Source organism: Pogoniulus pusillus, chromosome 27 (assembly GCF_015220805.1).
Source record: "Pogoniulus pusillus isolate bPogPus1 chromosome 27, bPogPus1.pri, whole genome shotgun sequence".
In the NCBI taxonomy this organism is placed as follows: domain Eukaryota; kingdom Metazoa; phylum Chordata; class Aves; order Piciformes; family Lybiidae; genus Pogoniulus; species Pogoniulus pusillus.
The window spans coordinates 17,493,483-17,518,727 of record NC_087290.1 but is presented as its reverse complement, the minus strand read 5'-3'; the positions used below and the strand labels follow the sequence as shown (position 1 = coordinate 17,518,727).

At 45.5% G+C, this 25,245-nt stretch overlaps 1 protein-coding gene and 1 long non-coding RNA gene across 2 annotated transcripts in view; one reads left to right on the top strand and one right to left on the bottom strand.

Moving 5' to 3' along the window:
- Positions 1-25,245, bottom strand: part of NUP107 (nucleoporin 107) — a 31,599-nt gene that overhangs the window by 1,894 nt on the left and 4,460 nt on the right. The window contains exons 6-26 of the mRNA XM_064166710.1: positions 22,856-22,983; positions 21,635-21,683; positions 20,422-20,493; positions 19,408-19,496; positions 17,464-17,542; positions 16,094-16,207; positions 14,888-14,978; positions 14,551-14,627; positions 13,423-13,482; positions 12,192-12,337; positions 11,774-11,822; positions 9,399-9,468; positions 8,858-8,976; positions 7,519-7,557; positions 6,475-6,625; positions 5,685-5,791; positions 4,128-4,230; positions 3,049-3,209; positions 2,732-2,857; positions 1,185-1,298; positions 218-385 (exon numbers count right to left, since the gene is read on the bottom strand). Of these exons, the coding sequence (XP_064022780.1) occupies positions 218-385; positions 1,185-1,298; positions 2,732-2,857; positions 3,049-3,209; positions 4,128-4,230; positions 5,685-5,791; positions 6,475-6,625; positions 7,519-7,557; positions 8,858-8,976; positions 9,399-9,468; positions 11,774-11,822; positions 12,192-12,337; positions 13,423-13,482; positions 14,551-14,627; positions 14,888-14,978; positions 16,094-16,207; positions 17,464-17,542; positions 19,408-19,496; positions 20,422-20,493; positions 21,635-21,683; positions 22,856-22,983 (2,112 nt within the window). The remainder of the gene's footprint in view (positions 1-217; positions 386-1,184; positions 1,299-2,731; positions 2,858-3,048; positions 3,210-4,127; positions 4,231-5,684; positions 5,792-6,474; positions 6,626-7,518; positions 7,558-8,857; positions 8,977-9,398; positions 9,469-11,773; positions 11,823-12,191; positions 12,338-13,422; positions 13,483-14,550; positions 14,628-14,887; positions 14,979-16,093; positions 16,208-17,463; positions 17,543-19,407; positions 19,497-20,421; positions 20,494-21,634; positions 21,684-22,855; positions 22,984-25,245) is intronic.
- The window catches only part of LOC135187727 (uncharacterized), a 56,054-nt gene that overhangs the window by 27,380 nt on the left and 3,429 nt on the right, over positions 1-25,245 (top strand). The window lies entirely within an intron of this gene.

Genomic DNA, 25,245 nt, shown 5'->3' with positions numbered 1-25,245 from the left:
AAGGCAGGGGGAGTTTGAGCTGGATGATCCTTGAGATCCTTTTCAACCCTGACAATTCTGTGTTTCTGTGAAAGTACTGCAGTTAACGGGAAGAGAGAATGAAACCTAAGACGTTAAGGAACATTATGGCCTGGCTTTCTCTCGAGAAGCTTTTTCTGCAGCCACCCTCCCAGCCCTTCAGCAGCAGCCGAGCCGCCTGAGGGTGTCAGTAACTCACCGTGTACAGCTTGTGTCGCTCGGAAGCCACCATGTCAGCCAGTCGCAGGCACTCCTGGTACTGCCCCGTGCTGTGCAGCACCGTGTGCAGCAGGAAGCACATCATGGGCAGGCACAGCTTGCGCAGCAGGGTCATCTGGTGTGCCCGCTCGGGGTCATCCTCAGCATCCTGACCACGGCAGAGAGACACATTAGTACCCTGACTGTCCACCTCTAAGAGGCAGCTCTGCCGAACCAGCAGCAGCAAACACTCAGACTAACTGAGCAGGTTTGGGAGTAGCCCCCCTCCCCCTGCCAAGGTTAGGAGTGCACCCAGACTAAACTCAGCCAGCAGGAAGTTAAGGAGTGAAGTTGCATTTACAGTGTGGCACAACTTACAAGCTAAACTTATCCAACAGATACAGGTATTTACAGTAGATACAGTAACACACAAGGTAAAGGTAACACAGAAATACAACCCCCCTCCCGACCAGCAGAATCTGCCCAGGAGGGCTTGTCAAACCAGCTCCCCTCTTTCTTCCACTCCTCCTCCCTTATCTCAGAATCCCCCTTAGATGCAGGGTGAGCTGTGAAAGGTCAGCAAGAAGTGTCAGAACAGGAATGATTAGGTTTGAGTTATGCAGGTTCAGGCAGAGATAGTGAATTAGGTGACAGCCAGGCAGAGACTGACTATCTCTGTTATGGTTTCTTGTTTTTATATCCCTAAGCAAAACTAATGAGTGATACAGACATCACTATTCTTTTCTTTTCACAGCCAATGATCTCGTTTCTCTCATTAAAATATTCCACTTAGCCTCAAACCAGCACACTAACCAGCTGAGACTGGGTAGCCAGAGCAGGTTTGTAGGTAACCAAAGGGGAAGCAATCTGTAACTGGTCTTCAGAGGCCAGAGTGAATGACACAGAAGCACATCACAGCAAAGATGATACAGGTGTGATCTGTGCTGTGCTGCAAAGCTGTGTTTTACCTCTCTGACATCAACCATCCATCCTCCATCCACAAACAGCAGCACGTTGTACATCTTCTCTTTCACGTCGGCTGTAAGAGCATCCAAGAGGCCTTTCCAAATGCCATAGTCCATCTGGCAAAGAAACAGAAAGTGAACTGCCAGGGTGAGGGGCAATGGGTGGAAGCTGATGTTGTATGTGAACCTAAGGAAGAATTTTTTCACTGTGAGGGTGACAGCACTGGCACAGGCTGCCCAGGGGGGTTGTGGAGTCTTCCTCTATGGAGATATTCAAGAGCTGCCTGGATGTGTTCCTGTGTGATCTGCTGTAGGTGATCCAATTCTGGCAGGGGGCTGGACCAGATGATCTTTCAGAGTCCCTTCCAGCCCCTGACATTCTCAGTCTAAACTCCAGCAGAATAAGGTAACTTCCAAGGCTGTTTTGACACCGACTCTTCACCTAGCATGCAACAGCCAGTGTAGCTCCAATTCAAATTAGAATCTTCTGCCAGCAGCTCAAACTGAAAAGCCTGCTGCTAACAGCTATTTATACCCTTGCTTAAATTCCCTGTCCAGGGAGTCAGACAGGTTGTTCAGAAGCAAAGCCACGAGAGGAAGCTAATTTTAAATAACTTATTCTGCCATGCTTGTAAAAAACATCTGACTACTTATGTTCAAACTGGCCAGACATGCAAAAAAGCTTTGGGCATAACAAGCAAAACAGCAGCATCTTTTAGAAAGAAAAGGTGACAAATACGAGAGTAAAGAATAGTTAACAGCAATAGGCCTTGAGTGACCTGTTCTGCTGGGAGGTGCCCCTGCCTATGGTGGGCAGCTGGAAGTAGATGAGCTTTGAGGTTCCTTCCAACCTAAACCATTCTATGATTCTAGGATAAAATCAGTTCCAGACTAGTAGCACTAACAATCAACACATTGTTCACTGTTCTCACAAGACGTTGGGGGTTGGAAGGGACCTCTGGAGAGCTTCTAGTCCAACCCCCTTTGCCAGAGCAGTACCAGAGAATCTAGTGCAGGTTGCACAGAACACATGCAAGCAGGGATGGAAAGGAGGCTCCACAACCTCTCTGGGCAGCCTGTACCAGGGCTCTGGCACCCTTACACTCAAGAAGTTCTTCCTCATGTTGAGCTGGAGCTTCCTGTGCTGCAGTTTCCATCCCTTGCCCCTTGTCCTGTGGCAGGGCACAAGCGAGCAGAGGCTGTCCCTGGCCCTTCCTTCCTGACCCCCAGCCCTCAGCTAATCTAATCCATTGATTAGATCTGCTCTCAGTCTTCTTCCTCTGCAGACTAAGATGCCCCAGGGCTCTCAGCTTTTCCTCATCAGGCAGTGCTACAATATTCTACAGAAAGCTGGGTCATATAAGAAATGTAGCTGAGAATTTATTGTGGCATTATTATTCTACTCATTATGTACTCTCTCAACATAGAGTAATTTACAACAGTTCTTCAACACCACGAACTAGAAATCTTCTGCTGTTTCATTCAGCTACAACTGCCTCCTACACAAGAACATAAATGTTTTTTAGTAAGTAACTTGAACTTTTACCTACCTCATACTTCTTTTCTTTATGTTCATGGGCTACTTTTTCAGTGAAACTTGCTTGTGGCAACAAAGAAGGCTTCTGTGGGGCTGAGTTCATGTGTTTAAACCATTCATTAAAGGTTTCGTGGGCTTCCTGGATGGGATCAGAAATAGCAGTTGGGCAGTTTTGACTCATAAAATCAAAGGAATATCATTCAATGCACAGCTGTAGTGCATCCAGGAATCAGAAATCAAATCAAATGGACAAAGCTCAGCTTCACCACCAAGGCAAAGGCACCATTATTCCCAAGTAATGACTTGGGATGCAGCATATTTGAAACTCACCAAATATGCCCGAATACATAAGTGTTCCCGTATAGCATTGTCATCCTCAGCTGGCAGTGGAGTATCCATGCCCTGTTCTTCCCACTGGTTATAGATCTCTGCTATAGAGTCTTGGGGAATCTTCACAAACACATCTTTTGCAGCTTCATGTTTCTTGGATGCTGTGAAGATACAGAATGACAGAATTATTAGGCTAGAAAAGATCTCATATCATCCAGTCCAGCCTAGGACCTAACACCACCACATCAACCACACCATGGCACCAAGTGCCACAGCCAAGCTGGTCTGAAACACCTCCAGGCACAGTGACTCCACCACCTCCCTGGGCAGTCCATTCCAGTCTCTAATTCCCCTTTCCATCGGGAAGTGCTTCCTAACATCCAACCTAACCCTCCCCTGGCACAGCTTCAGGCCATGCCCTCTCGTCCTGGCACAAGTTGCCTGGCAGCAGAGCCTGATCCCCATCTGACTACCCCTTCCCTTCAGGTAGCTGTAGAGTGTGCTAAGGTCCCCCCTGAGTCTCCTCTTCTCCAGGCTAACCCAGCCCAGCTCCCTCAGCCTCTCCTCAGCAGCCTTCCCCTCCAGTCCCTTCCCCGCTCTCTTCTCTGGTCCCACTCCAGCCCCTCGATATCTCTCTTGGTGTGAGGGCCCAGAGCTGCACATAGTGCTGGAGGTGAGGCCTCCCCAGTGCCAGTGCAGGGCAGAATGACCTCCCTGGTGCTGCTGGCCACACTAGTCCTGATACATGCCAAGGTGTCACTGGTCTTCTGTGCCACCTGGGCACACAGCTGGCTCATATTCAGAAGGCTGGCACCCAGCACTGCCAGGTGCTTCTCCAACCACTCATTCCCCCAGTTTCTAGCTGCATGGAGTTATTGTGGCCAAAGTGCAGGACCCTGCACTTGGCCTTATAAAGCCTCATCCAAAGTCAGGATGAACAGCTTTGCAACTGCTCTGTAAACTAACCACCCAGGCTTTTTAACAGGCTAAATGCAAAACTCTATCAAACGTAGTGCCAAGAGGCAATGAGAACAAAGCCAACGTTTAAGAGGCCTGCCAAGACTTGTGTGCTGTAGTACCCAAGAACTTCCTCATGATGGCGTTGCTCTGCTTCAGCGCCTCTGCCCTCTGTGCAGGGTCGTACACCAGCCAATCGATCACGTCTATCTTCAGCCGATCCACCTGCAAGAACCAGCACCCACACTGACTCTCACTGCCAGCAGAGACACCTCGCAGCTGGCCAGTGAAGCACATCAGTTTGTGGAGATCTCTGGGTCTTAGGATGCTGCAGCATCCTAACGAGGATCGCTTTACTCACAGCTTCAGTTAGAAAACAATCATTGCCATCTGCGATTCCTAACCATTCCCAAGATCACAGGGTCACACAATGAACCAGGCTGGAAAAGACCTCAGAGATCACTGAGTCCAACCTATCACCTGACACCTTCTAATTAACTAAACCATGGCACTAAGTGCCTCAGCCAGTCTCCTCATAAACACCTCCATGGACGGTGACTCCACCGCCTCCCTGGGCAGCGCATTCCAATGCCAATGACTCTTGCTGTGAAGAACTTCTTCCTAACCTTCAGCCTAAACCTGCCCTGGTGCAGTTTGAGGCTGTGTCCTCTTGTTCTGTCACTGGTTGCCTGGCAGAAGAGACCAACCCCAGCTGCCTACAACCTACCCTATAGATCGTTGTAGAGAGCAATAAGGTCCCCCCTAGAAGCCTCCTCCAGGCTGAACACCCCCAGCTCTCTCATCTGCTCCTTGTAGGGCTGTGCTTCTGCCCCTTCTTCAGACCTATGGATGAGCCTCAGCTCTCAAAAAGGATTTGATGCATTACTATGCATTTTCCTCAAGCTTTACTATGAATGTAGTGTACAAACATGGTGTATGGAGCCTTTGCTATAATCTTCAGGGGTGCCATCTAACTTGGTTAGATACACACTACCTGTTTGACACAGACTTTAAACTTTCTACTGAACACCAAAAATATCACAACTGTGCAACTACCAGTTGCTCTCTAAACAGTACTTTGAATGCAAGCTATGAACATTACACCTTACTGTCACTCAGGCTGCCCAGGGAGGTGGTTGAGTCACTAAGCCTGGACGTGTTTAAAAGTCCTTTGGATGTGGTGCATGAGGATATGGTTTAAGGGTGAACTTCTTAGAGCAGGGATAATGGTTGGACTTGATGATCCTGAGAGGCGTTTCCAACTGGAATGTTTCTGTGAGATCCAAAGTTATTAATCTTCATCACTCTTAAAGGACAATAATCTGATCCTGCTCTGGCAGGGCGACTGGACCAGACAATCTTTTGAGGTCCCTTCCAGCCCCTGACATTCTATGATTCTATATCCTACTCTCAGTGACATCATTTGTTACAGGAATTTCCCAGCTGCTATCTTTGCTTGTTGCTTGCACACAGACGTTCTGCTGAGCAGCAGACACCACAGCCCAGAAGATGAAGCAGATGCAGAAACACACTTGTGCAATTCAAGCCCTTTGCTTAGTCGTTTCCCTCACAGGCTTTTCCAAAGCAATTTCCACCTTGAAAGAAATGTGGATCATAGATGGCAAAGGGCTCTGTAGTTGACTGCAAACTGGAATACCTGCCCTAAGAAGGACACTCACCTCGGTAGTGCCTGAGTCTAACACATGGTCGTGGTGACTGAAGTCGCCAGCATCCTTCTTGCGGATATTCTCAACGACAGTTTTTGTTATGGTTGCAACATCCAGACCTGGATTAAGAAAGAACTATGTAAGAGTGACCACGAATTCAAACTTGCCACAAAATGAATTTCAGACTCCAGCTCTTGATCTTTTCTCCTAGCAATTCTTGTCCATCTGTTCCTGCTTGCAGCGCCAAGGCTAAAATCTAAGCTTCTGAGATACATAATTTAATCACAGGTGTTTTAGAAGAATGGTATTTGAGATGGCAGAGAATATGGGGAAAAAGAATTAAGACAACTACTAAGTCTTTCAGTATGTGCTGTAGACCAACACATCACAGGATTACAGGATGTTAGGGGTTGGAAGTGACCTCAAGAGATGATCAAATCCAACCGCCCTGCCAGAGCAGCACCAGGTTGCACAGGAACACATCCAGACAGGGCTGGAAAGGCTGCAGAGAAGGAGACTCCACAACCTCTCTGGGCAGCCTGGGCCAGGGCTCTGTCATCCTTACACCCTAGAAGTTCTTCCTCATGTTAAGGTGGAACTTCCTGTGCTGTAGTTTATACCCATTACCCCATGTCCTATGGCAGGGCACAAGTGAGCAGAGGCTGTCCTTGTCCCTTCCTTCCTGACCCCCAGCCCTCAGCTATTTATAGACACTGACGAGATCCCCTCTCAGTCTTCTCTTCACCAGACCAAAGAGCCCCAGGTCCCTCAGCCTTGTGTCTGGATGATGAGCATCTCTCACCTGCATCCTTGGCTAAGGCGAGGCAGTGGTGGCGTTGCTCACTCTCAGTGACATCTTCCAGAAACAAAGCGTACTGAGCCACGGCCAGCGCCGGGGGCAGGTGGCTGACGTAAAATGCTATCAGGTCTGTGTGCTTCTCAGAGATCAGCCTCTGCAGAGTAAGGAGCAAATGTTCAGAAGAGCATACCCAGTCCTCTGTGTAAACACTTCAGAGGGTTTATGCTTATGGGGAAACATAACACCTTGAGTACTGTGTTCAGTTTTGGGCACCTCAATACAAGAGAGATGTGGAGGTACTGGAGCCAGTGAAGAGGAAGGGAAAAAAGCCGGGGGAAGGCCTGGAGAATAAATCTTATGAGGAGTGACTGAAGGAGCTGGGGATGGTTAGTGTGAAACACAGGAGGCTGAGGGGGTAGCTGTCTACTTGAAAAGAGGATTAAGGTGAATCTGGTAGAGTAGAGACATTGGTTGGACTTGCTAATCCTGAGGGGCTTTGCCAACTTGCATGTGCCTGTGATTCTGTTGTGGAGAGGTTGGTGCTGGTCTCTTCTCACAGGTCATGAGTGATAGAACAAGAGGGAATGGCCTCAAACTGCCACTGGGTAGGTTTAGACTGGACGTCAGGAAACATTTTTTTCCCAGCAAGAGTGTTCAGACACTGGAATAAGCTGCCCAGGGTGGAGTCCCCAAGCCTGGCTGTGTTTCAAGGTGTTTTGTCTGTGGTGCTTGGGGCTATGGTTTCAGGTGCCCTTTGTAGCACGGGTGCTCCTGAGGGGCTTTGCCAACCTGAGTACTTCTGTGCTAAATGTGCAGCACATTTCTGATTACTCTGTTCTGATACAGGAACATTCACCTTCTCAGCTTCTAAACTAGGATCAATACAACTCTCATTTAAGCACTGCTGACAGAAACTCTGCCTATTAGGCAAGCTTCCATGTACCTCTTGAGAAAAGCATTAACTGTGTCATAGCTCTTTTCCATCCTATAATCTTAAGTTTCAGTTTCTTCCTCCTTTTTGTTTAAATTACACTACAGAAAGCTTACCTGAATGTAGGTCTTGAGGACTTCAACAGAAACCTCCTCCTTAATGCAAACAGATATAAATTCAACTTTAAAATCAGATAATGTGGCCAAAAAAACCCAAACCAACCCCAAACCACAACCAAACCCATAATACTTTGCAGGCTACTACTATCACACAGATACAAGACTATTTGCTTATCCCTGCCTCAGTAATTTACACATTCAAACAGGCTCAGCTGGAAGAACTGTTTCTCTTGGAGAGTGATTGAAAGAAATCTGCCTTTTGGTGGTGGAGTCGCTGTCCCTGCAGGTGTTGAAGCAAAGCCTGCATGGGCCACTCAGTGCCATGCTCTGGTTGACTGGACAGGGCTGGGTTCTAGGTTGGATGGGATGAGCTTGGAGGTCTCTTCCAAAGTGGTTGATTCTGTGACTGCCTCAGAACAGAGTCATTATAGCTATGTGACCCATCTGCATGCTTAGCATATATAGGCTAGGCAGCTAGGAGGCTGTACTTAGTATGTATTGTGAGAAATTATGGGATAGGGGTTAATACCAATTACTCCAAGCAAAACAGCCTTATGAGCATACAGCAATAGATACAATTCCAAGGTTATATTCAAAGCATTTTGGCTGCTATGAATAAGCCTGACCCTGAAATTTGAGTCAGGCCCTTCTCAGTAAAAGGCTCACAAGTAGAATGCATTGATCTCAGAACCAATTTTCAAGCTGAACTGGATGAGAGGAGGATTAGCCTTTCCAATTTTAACTGCTGTATTTAGGCTCTAAGATCAACAAATGCAGCATTTAAACTGCAAGGTGCTGCTTGGAGGCTTTTATCCAAATGGCCTGGTTGTAATTGACTGTTATAGAATCAGTCAAGGTTGGAAGGGACCACAAGGATCACCTAGTTCCAACCCCCCTCACATGGGCAGGGAGACTTCACACTAGATCAGGCTGCCCACAGCCTCATCCAGCCTGGCCTTAAACACCTCCAGGAATGAGACTTCCACCACCTCCCTGGGCAACCCCTTCCAGGGTCTCACCACCTTCATGCTGAACAACTTCTTCCTAACATCCAGCCTGAATCTATTAGTTTCCAGCTTTGTTCCATCCCCTCAGACCTATCACTACCTGACATCCTAAAAAGTCCCTCCCCAGCTTTCTTGTAGGCCCTTAAGATACTGAAAGGCCACAATAAGGTCACCTGGGAGCCTGCTCTCCAGACTGAACAAACCCAATTGCCTCAGTCTCTCCTCAGAGGAGACTATCACTGTATATAATTCATATAATCATGCAGGAGCATTTCTACTCCAAGGATGAAGTATTGCTATGACAACAATCCAAGTGCAAGTGAACTCACCTTAGTCTGTAGACCCAAAGTACGGAAAAACAAGATCAGATGCGTCATGAAACGAAGGAGGTGTCCTGGCAGCACACTTCTGTCTTTGGAAAGCCACCTGCTAAATTCTTCCATCAAACCTAATAGGCACCAAGGCAATGTTACTATGAACAGTATCATGGTGAAAAAAACAACCCAAATCAACAAAACATCTCAGAAATATTTCAAAATCATGCATTGTATTTATCAAACCTCAGAAAAAAGGCCAGCAAAACTGAACAGCAACAGTCTGGGCTTAAATATCTGCTGTATGGATTGTGCCATTTCTCAGAGGAAATGACAGAATAGAGGTGAGACTCTTGCTGGCACATTTACATTCCAGGTCTTCTTTCAAAGGTACCCTCTGTGTCAAACCACAGAAAGTCCCTGCAGCTCTTGATTAAAGCAGCAGCTTAGCTTCTAGGTGGAATTTGCCTCTAAAATCCCCGCACATAAAAGTGCCTGGAAAGGTCACTAGAAATAGTCAGTTGACATTTATAAATCACTTAAAGTAAAACCTCACCATCCACATCTCCCAGGATAATGAATTTCTGGATCACATGGTAGTGTTCTTGGTTCTCCTCTATAACCCTCTGAGGAGAGAAGAAGAAAGTTCAAGCTTTGATGAAAATCTTACAGCGTAATGTATAAAGAAAGCAGACTTATAAATAAAGCAAAGGTTCCTGAGGGAAAAAAAAGCTCTCCTATTTCAAAGGGTACTCTGCATAAAAAGCAGGAGAAAAGGCTCTTGCTCTCTTAATGTCAAATGACAAGGATATTGACAAACTGAAAGAAAGAATCAGCAGCTAGATCTGGGGGGTTAATACTCTCCTGGAAGAGATCCAAGACTAAGTGCTCCTCGCTCCCAAGAGAAGAATAAATAAGGATGTTGCAGAGAACAGATTCTACAGAGTCACAGAAGAGGTAACAGTGTGTTTAACTCCTTCAAGCAAAGCCCTGCAAAATTTACTTAAGGAGACAGTCTAATTTTTTCCAGGAGAGGAATTAATGCATGAAATACAGAGTCACAGAACCTTGGGGGTTGGAAGGGACCTCCACAGATCATCCAGTCCAACCCCCTTGCCAAAACAGGATCCCCTAAGGTAGTCTGCACAGGAATGCATCCAGGTGGCTTTGGAAAGGCTCCAGAGGAGGAGACTCCACAGCCTCTCTGGGCAGCCTGCTCCAGGGCTCTGGCACCCTCATTGGAAAGAAGTTTCTCCTCTTATTGAGCTGAAACCTTCTCAGTTCCAGTTTGTATCCATTGCTCCTTGGCTTACTGCTGTGCACCACCAAAAAGAGCTTGGCCCCCTCCACTTGACACCCACCCCTCAGATATCGATAGACATTGCTCAGATCCCCTCTCAGTTTTCTCTTGTCAAGACTAAGGCTAAATAGAATTCAGTGCCCCTGGAAAGTTGCTGTATGGTGAGAACTGCATGAGAGTCAAAGGCAGCTGAGTGGCTAACTTATAGAATCGTAGAACCAGCCAGGGTGGAAGACACCTCCAAGCTCATCCAGTCCAACCTAGCACCTTCATCAATCTCTAAACTGCCTTTCAACATGTTTTTGTCTTAGCAATATGGTAAAGTGCTCTATGTCTATTCCAGCAAATACAAGTAAGTGTAATTTCAATTGAATCTTTACTGAATTAATACACAAGTCATATATTTAATCTTAATTTCATTTAAGTGACCTGAATGTGAAAAGTAGCAATGAAACTGTTTAAAGCAAGTCTCAGAATCACAGAATACATCCAGTTGAAAGAGACCTCTAAGCTCACCTAGACCAACCCTTGACCCAGCTTAGGGTCAATCCTAAACCATGTCCCTAAGCACTAGGTCCACTGGCTGCTGAAACACCTTCAGGAATGGTGACTCCACCACTGCCTCATGCAGACCAATCCAGTGTTTGAGAGCCCTCTTTGGGAAGAAATAGTTCTTGGCACCCAGCCTGGCACAGCTTGAAACCATTTCCTCTGTTCCTATTGCTTGCCACCAAGGAGCAGAGGCTGCCCCCTCCTCATTCCAACCTCCCTTCAGGAGCTGTAGAGAGCAATGAGCTCTGCCCTCAGCCTCCTCCAGACTGAACACCCCCAGCTCCCATAGCCTCTCCTCATAGCTCAGGTGGTCCAGGCCCTTCTCCAGCCTTGTTGCCCTTCTCTGGACACACTCCAGCCCCTCGATGTCTTTCCTGTAGTCAGGGGCTCAGAACTGAACACAGATGTGGCCTCACCAGTGCTGAGCACAGGGGGATGATCTCCTCCCTGTCCCTGGTGACCACTGTGTTTCTAACCCAAACCAGGCTGCCACTGGCTTTCTTGGCCACCTGGGCACACTATGAACTCAAATTTAACTGTCAGCTTATACCCTCAGAGCCCTCTTTGAGTCACATCTTTCCAACCATACATCCCCAAGTCTTGCCATGAAGTTTTCATGAGCCATGTGGTGGAGCTGGCCCTTGGCCTTGTTAAACTCCAAAGCCTTTTCAGTTTTGCAAGGGTTGTTTTGAAAGACACACACAAACCTCCTCTACAGAAAACTGTGACCTCCTCTAGAGAAACCAGCATGTAACCAATCTTTGTGCACTTTATCAAAGCAGTTGATTTACTCTGCCTGCTTTGTATGTCTGACAACACTCCACAGTCAGCTCTTTACTCAGGACACTCAGCTAGTCTGGCAGCTAAGGGGACATGACAAAACCTGTGTCTTTTTTCAGCATTCAGCAGAGAAAAATCTATTCCAATTCAGAAATGACACATTCCAGAAGTAGAAAACCTAAATACATCACTCACTATGCAGAGTTGAGCATTTCCTTAATACAGGATAGTAAAAGTAGAACCTAGTGAATAGTTAAACCTTGCAAACAGTGAGGCAAACCACTTTAATTTGTAGCTACCTTTTTGTCTGTTGCCTGAAGTTCTTCAAAAACTTTTTCTGGAGTCCAGCTTCCAAGGAGAGAAAAGGCAATAAAAATGTTACCTTTAGTATTCCAAACATATCATGCAGCATCACAGCATGTAGAAGGGCCCAGAAAGCTCATCCAGTCCAACCCCCATGCCACAGTAGGATCACCTATGGCAGATCACATAGGAACAAAACCTGCCTGGATGTGAAGATGTCCAGAGAGGGAGACTCCACAGTGCCTCTGGGCAGCCTGTGCCAGGCTTCTGTCACCCTCACAGGGAAAACATTTCCCTCATGTTTCCATGGAACTTCCTATGCCTCCAAGTCCCACCCACTGCCCCGTGGTCTGTCATTTGGTATCACTGTGATCCTTTGATCGGGCTGGGAGCATAACTGTACTTAAAACTTACTTTGTTTCTAAATAATCTCTAGGGAGCTCTTCTATCTCCTCTGCAGCTACTGCTGAGGTTCGTATTTCCTGCTCAACAAGAGTGTCCACCATGACCCTGAAGTAGGCCCAAACTGTATCCTCCCAGGTGTCACAGACTGGAAGAAGCTACATAATAAAAACAAAACCAGAGCAAAAATTAGCAAGAAATGGTCAATACCAGGATCATATTTCCAGGCACCAAAGGAGACTAATAACCATCTTGAACAGCAGCCTTTACTTTATCCAAGTAGGACACAAAAAGTCCTTCCACTGCATAATGCCTTAGGCCCTTCATCATTTCATGTCAAAGGCAGTCAACAGAAATCAACTTATCCTCCTGCCAGAGGCAGCACCACTCTGACACCATTCCCTATCTTGTGAACTGCCTCAGAAAGACAAAGATACCAACTTTTCTACATGACTGTCACAGGGTCACAGCATGTTCAGGGCTGGAAGGGATCTCTGGAGATCTTCCAGTCCAACCCCCTTACCAGAGCAGCAACAGAGAATCTAGCTCAGGTGACAAAGAAAGACATCCAGACAGGACTGGAAAGGCTGCAGAGAAGGAGACTCCACAACCTCTCTGGGCAGCCTATGCCAGGGCTCTGTCATCCTTACACTCAAGAAGTTCTTCCTTATGTTGAAAACTCATCCTTCAAAACTTCCAGGGATGAGGCTTTCACCACCTCCCTGGGCAACCTGTTCCAGGCTCTCACCACCCTCATGCTGAAGAACTTCTCCCTAACATCCACTCTGAATCTCCCCATTTCTAGTTCTGCTCCATTTCCCCCAGTCCTATCACTGCCTGACACCTTAAAAAGTCCCTCCCCAACTTTCTTGTAGCCCCCTTCAGATACTGCAAAGCCACAATAAGGTTTCCTTGGAGCTTTCTCTTCTGCAGACTGAATAACCCCAACTCTGAGCAGGAAAGTGACTATATAAGCTCTTAAATAATACTAAACTAGAAAAGAACTAAACCAACAACACTAGAACTGTCTGTGCTGAATGTCAGCTGGAATAATACCATCATATACTTAATTAAGGCATGGCAATCCTACAAAGAACATGCCTGTTAAAGCAGCAATGTTTACCATTGTCCTGCTTACTACACCCTTAAAAATACAACAAGAAGTAGTTTCTAATGGTACCACTGAAAGAAAATGCACAACTACCTAACACCACCACTTGATGAGGGAGGAGGCTTCACATACCTGTTTGAGGTTGCCACTCAGTGCCGCATAGATTGCTCTCTCATATCTATTAAACTGCTCCTAAAATAAACAGGAAAGAAACTTGGAATTACAAAGCATGCACATTTTCTAGTCACTTTACACTCTATTAGAGATTAATCCATTACAAAATGGTCCATCTCACAGCTGGAAAATCACAGCACATATCAGGAGCCAAATTAAGAACCTCAAGTGACTTCCCCTCCACTGACATCTCCTTGAAACTTACCTGAATAAAATATAATGACCTGGAAAGAAAGCAATGTTTTTCCTTTGCCATTCAGTTAAGGCAAGATGAAAGTCAGAGTAAGTGTCAGCAGTCTCACTTTCAACCAGCAAAAGAAAAGTCAGACATTTCCTATGCCTCAAAACCAGGTGCTGATTACTTAGATTTGTCACTACAAGACATGAATACATTATTTCACAGGACCACAGGATGTTAGGAGTTGGAAGGGACCTCTGGAGGCCTTCCAGTCCAGCCCCCCTGCCACAGCAGGACCAGAGAATCCAGCACAGGTTGCACAGGAATACATCCAGACAGGGCTGGAAAGGCTCCAGAGAAGCAGACTCCACAACCTCTCTGGGCAGCCTGTGCCAGGGCTCTGTCACCCTTACACTCAAGAAGTTCTTCTTCATGTTTAGGTGGAACTTCCTGTGCTGCAGTTTCCATCCCTTGCCCCTTGTCCTGTGGCAGGGCACAAGTGAGCAGAGGCTGTCCCTGTCCCTTCCTTCCTGACCCCCAGTACTCCTCTATTTGTAGACATTGCTCAGATCCCCTCTCAGCCTTCTCCTCTACAGTCTAACCAGCCCCAGGGCTCTCAGCCTTTCCCCATCAGGCAGTGCTCTAGTGCCTTCAGCATCCTTGCAGCCCTCTGTTGGACTCTCTCCAGTAGACTCCTGTCCCTCCTGAACTGGGGAGCCAAGAACTGGATGTGGTATTCTAGGTGGGGCCTAGAGCAGAGTAAAGGGGGAGAAGTCCTCTTGGAAACATTAATTCCAGACACCAGAAGCAGTAAGGAGAGATGGGAGAGGTTTACTTCAGATCATGTTGTAAAGTTCAGAGAAGTTCAAATTTGCATATTAACATGAAGCAGATTATCACTGCCTTACCTCTTCAGCCATACGCCAGCAGCAGATCTTCCAAATGCACCTGTATGGATTCCCTTCAACAGGCTGCAGGTCACTTCCTACACACAAAGGACAATTAAAACAAATAAACTAATTAACAAACAAACCAACTATGAAAAAAAGAGACACTGCTAACAAGAAAAAAAGGGCTATTTTATATTAGTAACCCACTTTTGACTGCTTTGGAACTCTTCCCAAAAGGTTTTGATGCTTTCACCTGGCCCACAGGAGGTTTGGTAAATGCATATCTTCAAGTTAAGAGTATTTTGAAAACTTAAGTTTATTTTTACATCTGTCAAATGCACTCTGAAGTAGATACCTCCATTTATGTTAGGATCATGGTACAATTTCCATCCTTCCAACGTTGCAGCTCTCCAGGCCTGACCACATCGTTTGCACAAGCGCTGTGCCTGAAAGGGAAGGGATTTGCTGAGGAATAGATTCACAGGTAGGAAAGTCTCCAGCTTCTCCTTCAAAAATGTGGACAGCATTAAGATTGATAGATCAGTCACTACATTTAGATGATTGGTGATAAAGGGTCTTATCACAGAATCACTGAGGCTGGAATAGAGCTCTGAGATCATCCAGGCCAGCCTAGGACCTATCACCACCACAGCCACCAGACCATGGCACTGAGTGCCACAGCCAAGCTTGCCTAAAATACCTCCAGGGACAGTAACTCCACCACCTCCTTGGGCATTTTATTCCAGTCTCTAATTCCCCTTTCCATCAGGAAGTGCTTCCTAACATCCAACCTAACCCTCCCCTGGCACAGCTTCAGGCCATGCCCTCTCATCCTGGCACAAGCTGCCTGGCAGCAGAGCCTGACCCCCACCTGACTACCCCTTCCCTTCAGGTAGCTGTAGAGTGTGCTAAGGTCTCCCCTGAGTGTTCTCTTCTCCAGGCTAACCCAGCCCAGCTCCCTCAGCCTCTCCCTCCCAGGTCTCCCTCCTCACTTCTCAGTCTTGAGAGACACCTCTAAATGCTTGGATAAGAAGATGATGAAAATAGGCCTGAGTTGTCCCTCAGACCATAGGGAATGCTGGAGGGGCAGAGAGAGTAAAGTTTGCTTAATTTGATGATATTTCTAAGAGAAGCATACATCAAATCTCTCTCTAGTCAAAACTGCAAGCATGCTGAACCCTCACATAGGTAGAAAAAAGCCTGTGTGATAAATCCATTGATTATTAGAGAAGCACTTAGGAAGTTCTTTCAAACATTCTATTTGTTTGGCAAAGCTCAGTTTCAAGTAAAACCAGAGATTGTTAAATCCCAGAGATACTTTTTTGTTCTCCCATTATATCTATTCCACACCCCAAATTACTTGATTAAATGCAAGATTTTGTTAAAACACTAATTTAGTAGTCCATCACTGTCAGTACTGGTAATAAATTGAAAAATCAAATCACTACAAGGCAAATTTGAGCAGACATTTCAGTCAGCAGCTTTTCATTAGCTTTAAGAACAAGATTTAAGTAAGTTACAGTAGTTAACCAAGAAGACAGGATAACTTTCTGTAGCTCACCTCATCTGTCATTCCTGCTCTGATGAGAGTGAAGAGATACTTCAATAACCTCACATCATCTTCTTGGTCCAAATCATCAAGTGGCAGTTTCTGTCTTATAGGAGCATCTGGATCCTGCAAGGAAGAATGACATCATCCATCTCTCTATCCATCCATCCACCCATCCATCCCTCCACACAATGTCTCCATGGCTCTTGTGACGATTTCCTGCCCTGTTTTATAAGTTGGAGTCACTGTTTCACCCTGGCACAACCACCTGTACAACCCTTGTAATCTCTAGCACAATGCTTCCCTGTCTTTCCTCTCGTTTCTTTTACTCCTCTCCTGCCATTGTTTCTATTAGAATCATTGCAATTTATTTACTTCACCACTGTGGTTTTTGCCCCAAGCTTCTCAGCTTCCAGCTCTCCTCACCTTCAAACATCCTTTCCCTTTCTGCCTCTCTACCTCCTCCACCTTCTGAGGTTTCTCACAACAGCTGTACTTGCTTCTATTTAATCCAGATGTTTTCAAGCCAATAATACCTTGGAATCCTCTCAAATGGAATTAATCTTCTATGACTGCACCACTGTCACTGAGCCTGATCGTTACCTCCTGCTGGACAGCCCTTTCTTCCCTTGACTTCCCTCCTATTAAATTTTACTCCAGCAGTTCTCACAGAATCCCATCAGGACTTGGTTTCTTTGCACTAGTTACTGTGTGAAGCCCTTACTTGCAAGGGCTTCCAAAGAGTTGTATAAGCTTTTCTGGTTAGGAACATGAATTTGCTTCAGACATAACAAGTACTAATAAAGCCGTTTACTTCACCATGTAGACCATATTTATGATTATGGAATCATAGAATCAGTCAAGGTTGGAAAGGACCACGAGGATCATCTAGTTCCAACCCCCCTGCCATGGGCAGGGACACCTCACACTAGATCAGACTGGCCAGAGCCTCATCCAGCCTGGCCTTAAACACCTCCAGGGATGAGGCTTCCACCACCTCCCTGGGCAACCTGTTCCAGGCTCTCACCACTCTCATGCTGAAGAACTTCTTCCTAACATCCAGTTTGAATCTACCCATTTCTAGCCTTGTTCCACTCCTCCCCAGTCCTATCACTACCAGACATCCTAAAAACTCCCTCCCCAGCTTTCTTGTAGCCCCCTTAAGATATGGCCACAAGAAGTGACTGCTGAAAGAACACACAAGTCCACACATCCCTAAAAGAACTCCAGTGGTGCCCCGCCTCTCAATTTCTGTTCTAATTTTTAGGTAGTGCAACAACTTTTGGACAGTAAAACTACCTAAAAGTCAGTGGAAGGCTGTGAAAAAAACATAGTCTGCTCTCCCTAAACCACTCTGAAAGCAAACTTTAAACACTACTTACCAACTCTGTTACCAGAGCTCGAGAGCTTGCAATGTATGTGTTTAACTGCCGTTGCTTCAGGATATGCAGTGTGTTCTCCCTGAGGGCAGCAAAATGGTTTTCAGCTAACATGTGAGGTTTCTTGTTAAAAGGAAATGTCTTTTAGTAAGACACAAATACTGAAGATGGGTTTTGTTACATGGAATCTGGATAGAGATGAGACAAACTTAGTTGGGTTGGCTTTTCAATGGAAGGGCTGTGGTTAGTAGGGCAGGAGAGGTTCTTCTCCTCCTCTGCTCTGCCCTGCTGAGGCTGCATCTGGAATACTGTGTCCAGTTCTGGGCCTCTCAGGTCAAGAAGGACCTCAGGGAAATGCTTGAAAGAGTCCAGCACAGAGCCACAGATGCTAAAGGGAGTGGAACATCTTCCTTAGGAGGAGAGCAGGAGGGAGCTGGGGCTGTGCTGCTTGGAGAGGAGAAGCCTGAGGGGGGACCTCAGGAATGGTTATAAAGATGTAAAGGTGAGTAGCAGGAGGCTGGAGCCAGGCTCTGCTGGGTGATGAAAGCTCCAAGGAGACCTTATTGTGGCCTTCCAGTATCTGAAGTGGGCTACAAGAAAGCTGGGGAGGGACTTTTGAGGTTGTCAGGTAGGGGGAATGGGTCCAAGCTAGAGGAGTAGAGAGTTAGATTAGATGTTAGGAAGGAGTTCAACATGAAGGTGGTGAGAGCCTGGAAGGGGTTGCCCAGAGAGGTGGTGGAAGCCTCATCCATGGAAGATTTTAAGGCCAGGCTGGATGTGGCTCTGGGCAAGCTGATCTAGTGTGAGCTGTCCCTGCCCACGGCAGGGGGGTTGGAGTTAGATGATCTTTGATGTCCCTTCCAGCCCTGACAATTCTATGATTCTATGGCTCATTTCACCAGAATTCACCAGAACCAATTAATGTTTCTGATTTCTTTCAAAACCATCCAATATTTCAATTATTTTTGTATTTAATGGATTTATGCACAAGCAAAATTTCCTGTTAGCACTCACTATAAACTCCATCTAGCACAGAAACTTAATTTAGGATGAAAACTTGATTCCATCAGCCTGTATTCACTGGCAGTTAAAAGTAGCTTTGTTCTTGGCATTCAGCATGACAGGTAGCCTCTGTTTTTTTCTGATGTAAATCCTGTCATGGTAATCATAGAATCAGTCAGGGTTGGAAGGGACCAAAAGGATCATCCAGTTCCAACCCCCTTCACATGGGCAGGGACAACCTACCCTAGAGCAGGCTGCACACAGCCTCATCCAGCCTGGCCTTAAACACCTCCAGGGGTAGAGCCTCAACCACCTCCCTGGGCAACCCATTCCAGGCTCTCACAACTTTCATGCTGATCAACTTCCTCCTCACAGCCAGTCTGAATCTCTCCACCTTTGCTCCATTCCCCCCCGTCCTGTCACTCCCTGATAGCCTAACAAGTCCCACTCCAGCTTTTTTGTAGGCCCCCTTCAGATACCGGAAGGCCACAAAAAGGTCACCTGGGAACCTCCTGTTCTCCAGACTGAACAGCCCCAACTCTTTCAGTCTGTCCTCATAGGAGAGGTGCTAATGAAGATGACAATTACAACTTCTGGTGAAGAGTCAGCGACACAAAAACCTTAAACAGGCAAAACTAAAGCCAGACAAAGAAGTGACCATCTGAGAACCACAGAATATAAATGGCTTTATGCTGATCTCTTATCGTGCCTTATTATGAAGCACCCAATCTGCACCTAAGTTAAGGTTAAATATGTTGCTTGGTGGTTTCTCTTCCTTGCATCCTAACAGGAAATCTCAATTTTTTGCATATAAATATTGAAAGAAAAGAAGTGAATATCCTGAACAACATTTAAAAATCCACTTCTTCAGTGGGATTCTGTCTGTGCCTGGGAACTCTGCATGCATGCTCCCATCAAGTGTAAGCAAAGCAAGTCTGTACTCACCAGTACACAGATTTTGCATAGAATTCAATATTATCAGAGAAGTCACCAATTTCATCCTTGGCAATGCTCTCCAGCCAATCTACCACCAGCTGGAATCAAATTAAATTGCCTTTTATGAACAAAGAGGTAGCAAAATATGTATTATCTGTCTTGCTCTTCTAGATCTACTCACTAACTACTTGGTCATCAAAGGCATTACACATCCTGAAGACTATTCCACTTTCCTTTTATGTATCCAGTATGAATGTTGCTTAGGCACTTGATCCCTATATCCCACTAGTGCTGCAGTTAATACAGTGCTATGTAATAGTTTATTGGTCACCATCATCAGTAAGAGATGCTCCAAATGGAAAGAGCTCTCAGTCTTCCATCCTCTCCAAGCTAGGCTGAAAACCTTTTCTGATTTTTAGAAACTGAAGAGAATTGGTTTTATGCAATCAAAGCATAAAACACTGTAGTGAATAAAATAACAGAAAGAGTATGAGAAACAGTTCTTAGAAGTGCAGAGAGTATTGTAAGTACTACAGGCTCACAGGATGTTAGGGGTTGGAAGGGACCTCTGGAGGCCTTCCAGTCCAACTCCCTTGTCACAGCAGCACCAGACAATCTAGCACAGGTCGCACAGGAACACATCCAGACAGGGCTGGAAAGGCTCCAGAGAAGGAGACTCCACAACCTCTCTGGGCAGCCTGTGCCAGGGCTCTCTCACCCTTACACTCAAGAAGTTCTTCTTCATGTTTAGGTGGAACTTCCTGTGCTGCAGTTTCCATCCCTTGCCCCCTGTCCTGTGGCAGGGCACAAGTGAGCAGAGGCTGTCCCTGTCCCTTCCTTCCTGACCCCCAGCCCTCACCTGTTTAGACCCACTGATGAGATACTCTTTCAGTTACCTCTTCTGCAGACTAACCAGGCCCAGGTCCCTCATAAGGCAGTGCTTCAGTCCATCACCATTACAAACATTTAAGTGTCTGCTGATCAATCTATTTCCATTCTCCTCTTAAAAACCTGAGATCCTACCTGGCTTTGTCTAACAAGTGAGTCTTTCTGAAACAAGTTGTCCACATGTGTTTTTTCACTAGCACTTAAAACCTGTTTAAGAGGGAAAAAAGTTGATTATTACTCCATGGGAAAAAAAAAACAACTTGCCACAAAACCACAGACATCAAATTGAGCACCCTAACTCATAAACTTCCTAGAAGTTCAGTATGCTAACTCTCCCCCAGCCTTTTTCTTTTCTACCAAAGGATTACACCATGGATTTGTTTTATTGGATGAGCTTTTCCACTGACCGCAGAAAGATTCTACACAGGAGATCCACTGATGCCACTCAATACATTCACATGATCCAAAAATCCCATTTAATTAATGTATGCTTAAAAAAAAAATGACACTTTTCAAGGCAATAGGGACACTGAACATGGACAAGCAAAACCAAACCAAAACTCCCCCTCAAAAATCCAAGCCCAGAACCCTGATCCTTCAATCTGCTCTGCTGCATTAATTTAGCTCTCATTAGACTTGCAAGCCAAAGTGCAGATCCATTTTCCTATAAACCATGGGTAGAAGGAGATTGTTTTTTGGCACACCAGTATTTAAATTAACAATAACAACTCAGCAGCAGGAATCCCAGAAGAAGGTATTTTATGACTGTGGAAAAAAATAGCCACTGGGATCATAAATTTTACAAAGGCAGAGTCACATTACTTATTGTTTTGTCTCCCTAAGCACATTCTGGCAGCGAAGGCTGGGAGGACTGTATTGACACAGACAAGAAGACTGCAGCTGAAAGGAGAATGCTAAAAATATTTGGCTTTCTCTTGAGGTGAATTTTAAGCAGGATTACATAGGCTAGACAGCTTGAGACCACATGTTCCGTTAGGTAAAGCAAAATTACCTCTGATCTATGGAAACCTTACAGCTACTGATGCAACTCTTAAAAATAGCAGCTTGTTTCCACTGGATTTTTTTCAAGTGTATGTGGAATACTGAAGGCAACAAAGTGAATCTTGCAGTATTTTTTACACTAGCATTTTCCCTTTAGAGCTGAGGATTTAAATTCACTTTTCACAGCACTTGCTGTGGTAAAAAAATCAGGCAAGCCTCGTTTTTTTGCTTGCATTCTTTCACCTAAAATACTGAGGTTGTAAAAATGAAATGCAAGCATTTGGGTTTGTGTTTAGCTTATTACAGGCTTTAAACAAACCCCCAAACCCATAAAATCCAAACTTACTATGACATCAAATGCATTTTCATCTTCCAGTGCAGACTGTATTCTGTCCCTAGACATGGAAAGTGCAAAGTATTAGTGGTCAAAAAGCTAAGGAAATTCAGTGGAATGCTTAAGTGCTTCAAATGCCTTTATAAAAATGGTCTGTTACAAAACCACTAGAAGCAGCAATGGTAAGAATAAGCCTCCTTACAACTGCCATTTCAGTACAAAGAGAGTAAACAGACTGAAGGGCACTACAAGAAGGCTTGGAGAGAGACTGTTTACAAAGACCTGTGGTGATGGGATGAGGCCAATGGCTTCGAATTAGAGCAGAGCAGATTTAGATTGGATGTTAGGAACAGGTTCTGCACCATGAGGGTAGTGGAACACTGGAACAGGCTGCCCAAGGAGGTAGCTGAGAGATACAGAGTCTCAAACTGCACCAGGGCAGGTTCAGGATGGAGGTTAGGAAGAAGTTCTCCACAGCAAGAGTGATTTGCATTGGAATGGGCTGGCGGGGAGGTGGTGGAGTCCCCATCCCTGGAGGTGTTTAAAAGGAGGCACTAAGGTTAAGGATGAGGCACTAAGTGCCATGGTTTGGTTAGGAGGCACTAAGGTTAAGGATGAGGCACTAAGTGCCATGGTTTGGTTAGGAGGCACTAAGGTAAAGGGTGAGGCACTAAGTGCCATGGTTTGGTTAGGAGGTACTAAGGTTAAGGATGAGGCACTAAGTGCCATGGTTTGGTTAGGAGGTACTAAGGTGAAGGATGAGGCACTAAGTGCCATGGTTTGGTTAGGAGGCACTAAGGTGAAGGATGAGGCACTAAGTGCCATGGTTTGGTTAGGAGGTACTAAGGTTAAGGATGAGGTACTAAGGTTAAGGATGAGGCACTAAGTGCCATGGTTTGGTTAATTAGAAGGGTTAGGTGAAAGGTTGGACTCAATGATTTCAGAGATCTTTTCCATCCTGGTTAATTATCTGATTGAGCTACTCAAGGTGAGGCTTAAAAGGGCTGTGGGCAACCTGATCTAGTTGAGGATGTCCCTGGTGACTGCAGAGAAGGTTGGACTGGATGACCTTTGGAGGTGCCTTCCAACCCAGACCATTCTAGGCTCTATATCAGCACCTAGTTCCTTAAAGAGATTATTACCAGGTAATTAATTGTTTCACTCCATGTATATGAATCCATACAAGAAAGTCAGCTTAGTGCAAAACCACAGTGTACTTTTCCAAGGACCTACCTGTAAAGTGAGGACAAGAGTCTCCAAGTTACCATCTCCTGCTTGAGAAGCCACAAGACACTGGCAGTTTTGGAAAACTTCTGCTGCCCAGGAGTTGCCCGATAAACTATTTTCCCTAATATATTCACCTGCAAGAAATTCATTTACACAGAGTTGACCTTCCCTGCCATTATACTTATTTTTTTCCTAAGCCACTGTAGCAATATTTTAATGTAGTAGTTAATTCTGTACCAATTCCCTTAATTAATCTTGAAAATGAGTATGATCACAGCCTACAGGTCACGCACTGAGAGAACAGATTAGTTTCACAATGCACTGTACAAGCTCAGGATAAAATCAGATTATGATGATCATTTAAAAAGCAATGAAAGAGTTGGAGGGAGAGAAGGTAACCACTGAGGGGGGAAAAACAGACCAAAATAACCCAATCAACTTAACCCCACCAAAGCAGTATCAAAGCACTAAAATCCTCAGCCTCTTTTCCATATACATCAATATAAAACAAAGTCAGTCCTGCTGGTCTTTGTGACAGCATTTATGCTTTTATCAGTGATGATCTCTAAGATCCCTTCCAACTTAAGCCATTCTGATTCCTTCCTAGCTCTACTAAATGAGGAAACTCAGCGTTGTTGGTTACCATAATTAACAGTATTGCCAAAAGGAAATTCTGTCTTTTTGTCCTTTATTTACTACAAAGAAAACTTAAGACAATAAAGTCTTCTCCATCTCTTGTTCCAGAGCTCCTACTACTTCTGAGAACAGCCCCTAACAGGACTCAGTTTGTCAGGCATCACAACATTAATTAGCTTTCAAGTGGGAGGTGAAGAACAGATCTGGAGAGAGGAATGAGCTGTACCATCAGAGTGCAAGAGAGGAGCACAATCGGTTGTTATCTCCTATTACCTCCCAGAAAACGTATGAAGGGTTGCTAGGAGCCACTGAGCTGATCTCAGGGTACAGCTGAAGGACAGTGAGAACTCAGGGCTGTCCCCTACCCCCACCCCAAGCTCTGCCAGCAACATCTGAGCTAATGCTTGGAAGCACATTCTTCGCTCTACTGTTTTGAGTCCTTGGCAACATACAGTCAATTGCACTAAATTCCACATGGCTTCAAATAATCACTCTGTGCTCCACCACCTTGTAGACAGAATCCAAATTACAGCATCACTGAATGTTAGGTGCTGGAAGGCACCTCCAAAGCTCAGCCAGTCCAACCCCCTGCCAGCGCAGGAGCACCTAGAGCAGAGCACACAGCAACACATCTGGGCAGCTCTGGAATATCTCCAGACAGAGTCTCCACAACTCCCCTGGGCAGCCTGTGCCAGGCTTCTGTCCCCCCTCAGGCTGCTCCTCTCCCAGCAGCACAGCCCTAGCTCCCTAAGGCTCTCCTCCTAAGGAAGATCTTCCATTCCCTTCTTCATTTCTGTGGCTCTGTTCTGGGCTCCCTCAAGCATTTCCCTGGGGCCCTTATTGAACTGAGAGGCCCAGAACTGGACACAGTATTCCAGATGCAGCCTCAGCAGGGCAGAGTAGAGGAGGAGAAGAACCTCTTTTGACCTAACCACAGCCCTTCTAATCCACCCCAGAACAGCACAGGCCTTCTTGGTCTCAAGAGCACATTGCTGGCTGATGGTCAACCTTCCATCCAGTAGTAGCCCCAGGGCCTTTTCCTCTTCACTGCTCTCCATATTCTCAAACAGAAAGAAGGGAAGCTCAGTTCAGAAATGCCACCATCTCACAAAATAACCAAGTTCACATTTACTTTCCTTCTTTTGTCTTCTTCCCACTTGGGAACACATCTCCCTAAAGACCTCAGCGTTCTCTTAGCCCCAGCAATAAATCTGCGTGAAACAGAGCTTGCAACCTTCTATGTTAAGAAAATGCACTTGTGATAGACTCAGGTATGAAGTCTCCTAATAAACATGATCTGCCCACCTCTCTCCTGATCCTCACTTATTGACAGAAACATCACAACTGCTTCCTTTCAAACTGTCAGCCCCTGCTGATTCTGACCTGTCAGTCAACAGCCAAACAAAAAATAAACCTGTGTCTAAAACCTTAAATCTAATACTGAGATCTCTGCTGCCAGCCTTTTAGTCATGTAGCAGCAAACCCTTAATGCACAATACAATGATTTTGTTTTAGCAGAGAGAAAGAAATGCATTTTAATCCAGTTTATGATCATTAACAACAATAACAAAAATCTATACATCTGCTCATGTTTACTGTCACTTGACACTTGCAGTGCAGTAGCAGCCAGATGACATTTTGAGCATTCAGCAAGCTACACAATGGGTATTCCTGTGCCAAAGCAGTGTGTGAGGAAAGAGATGCTATTCAGTCTGGTGTTCAGTGACTCATAAGGCTCCAACCAGCTGGGAGATTTAAAA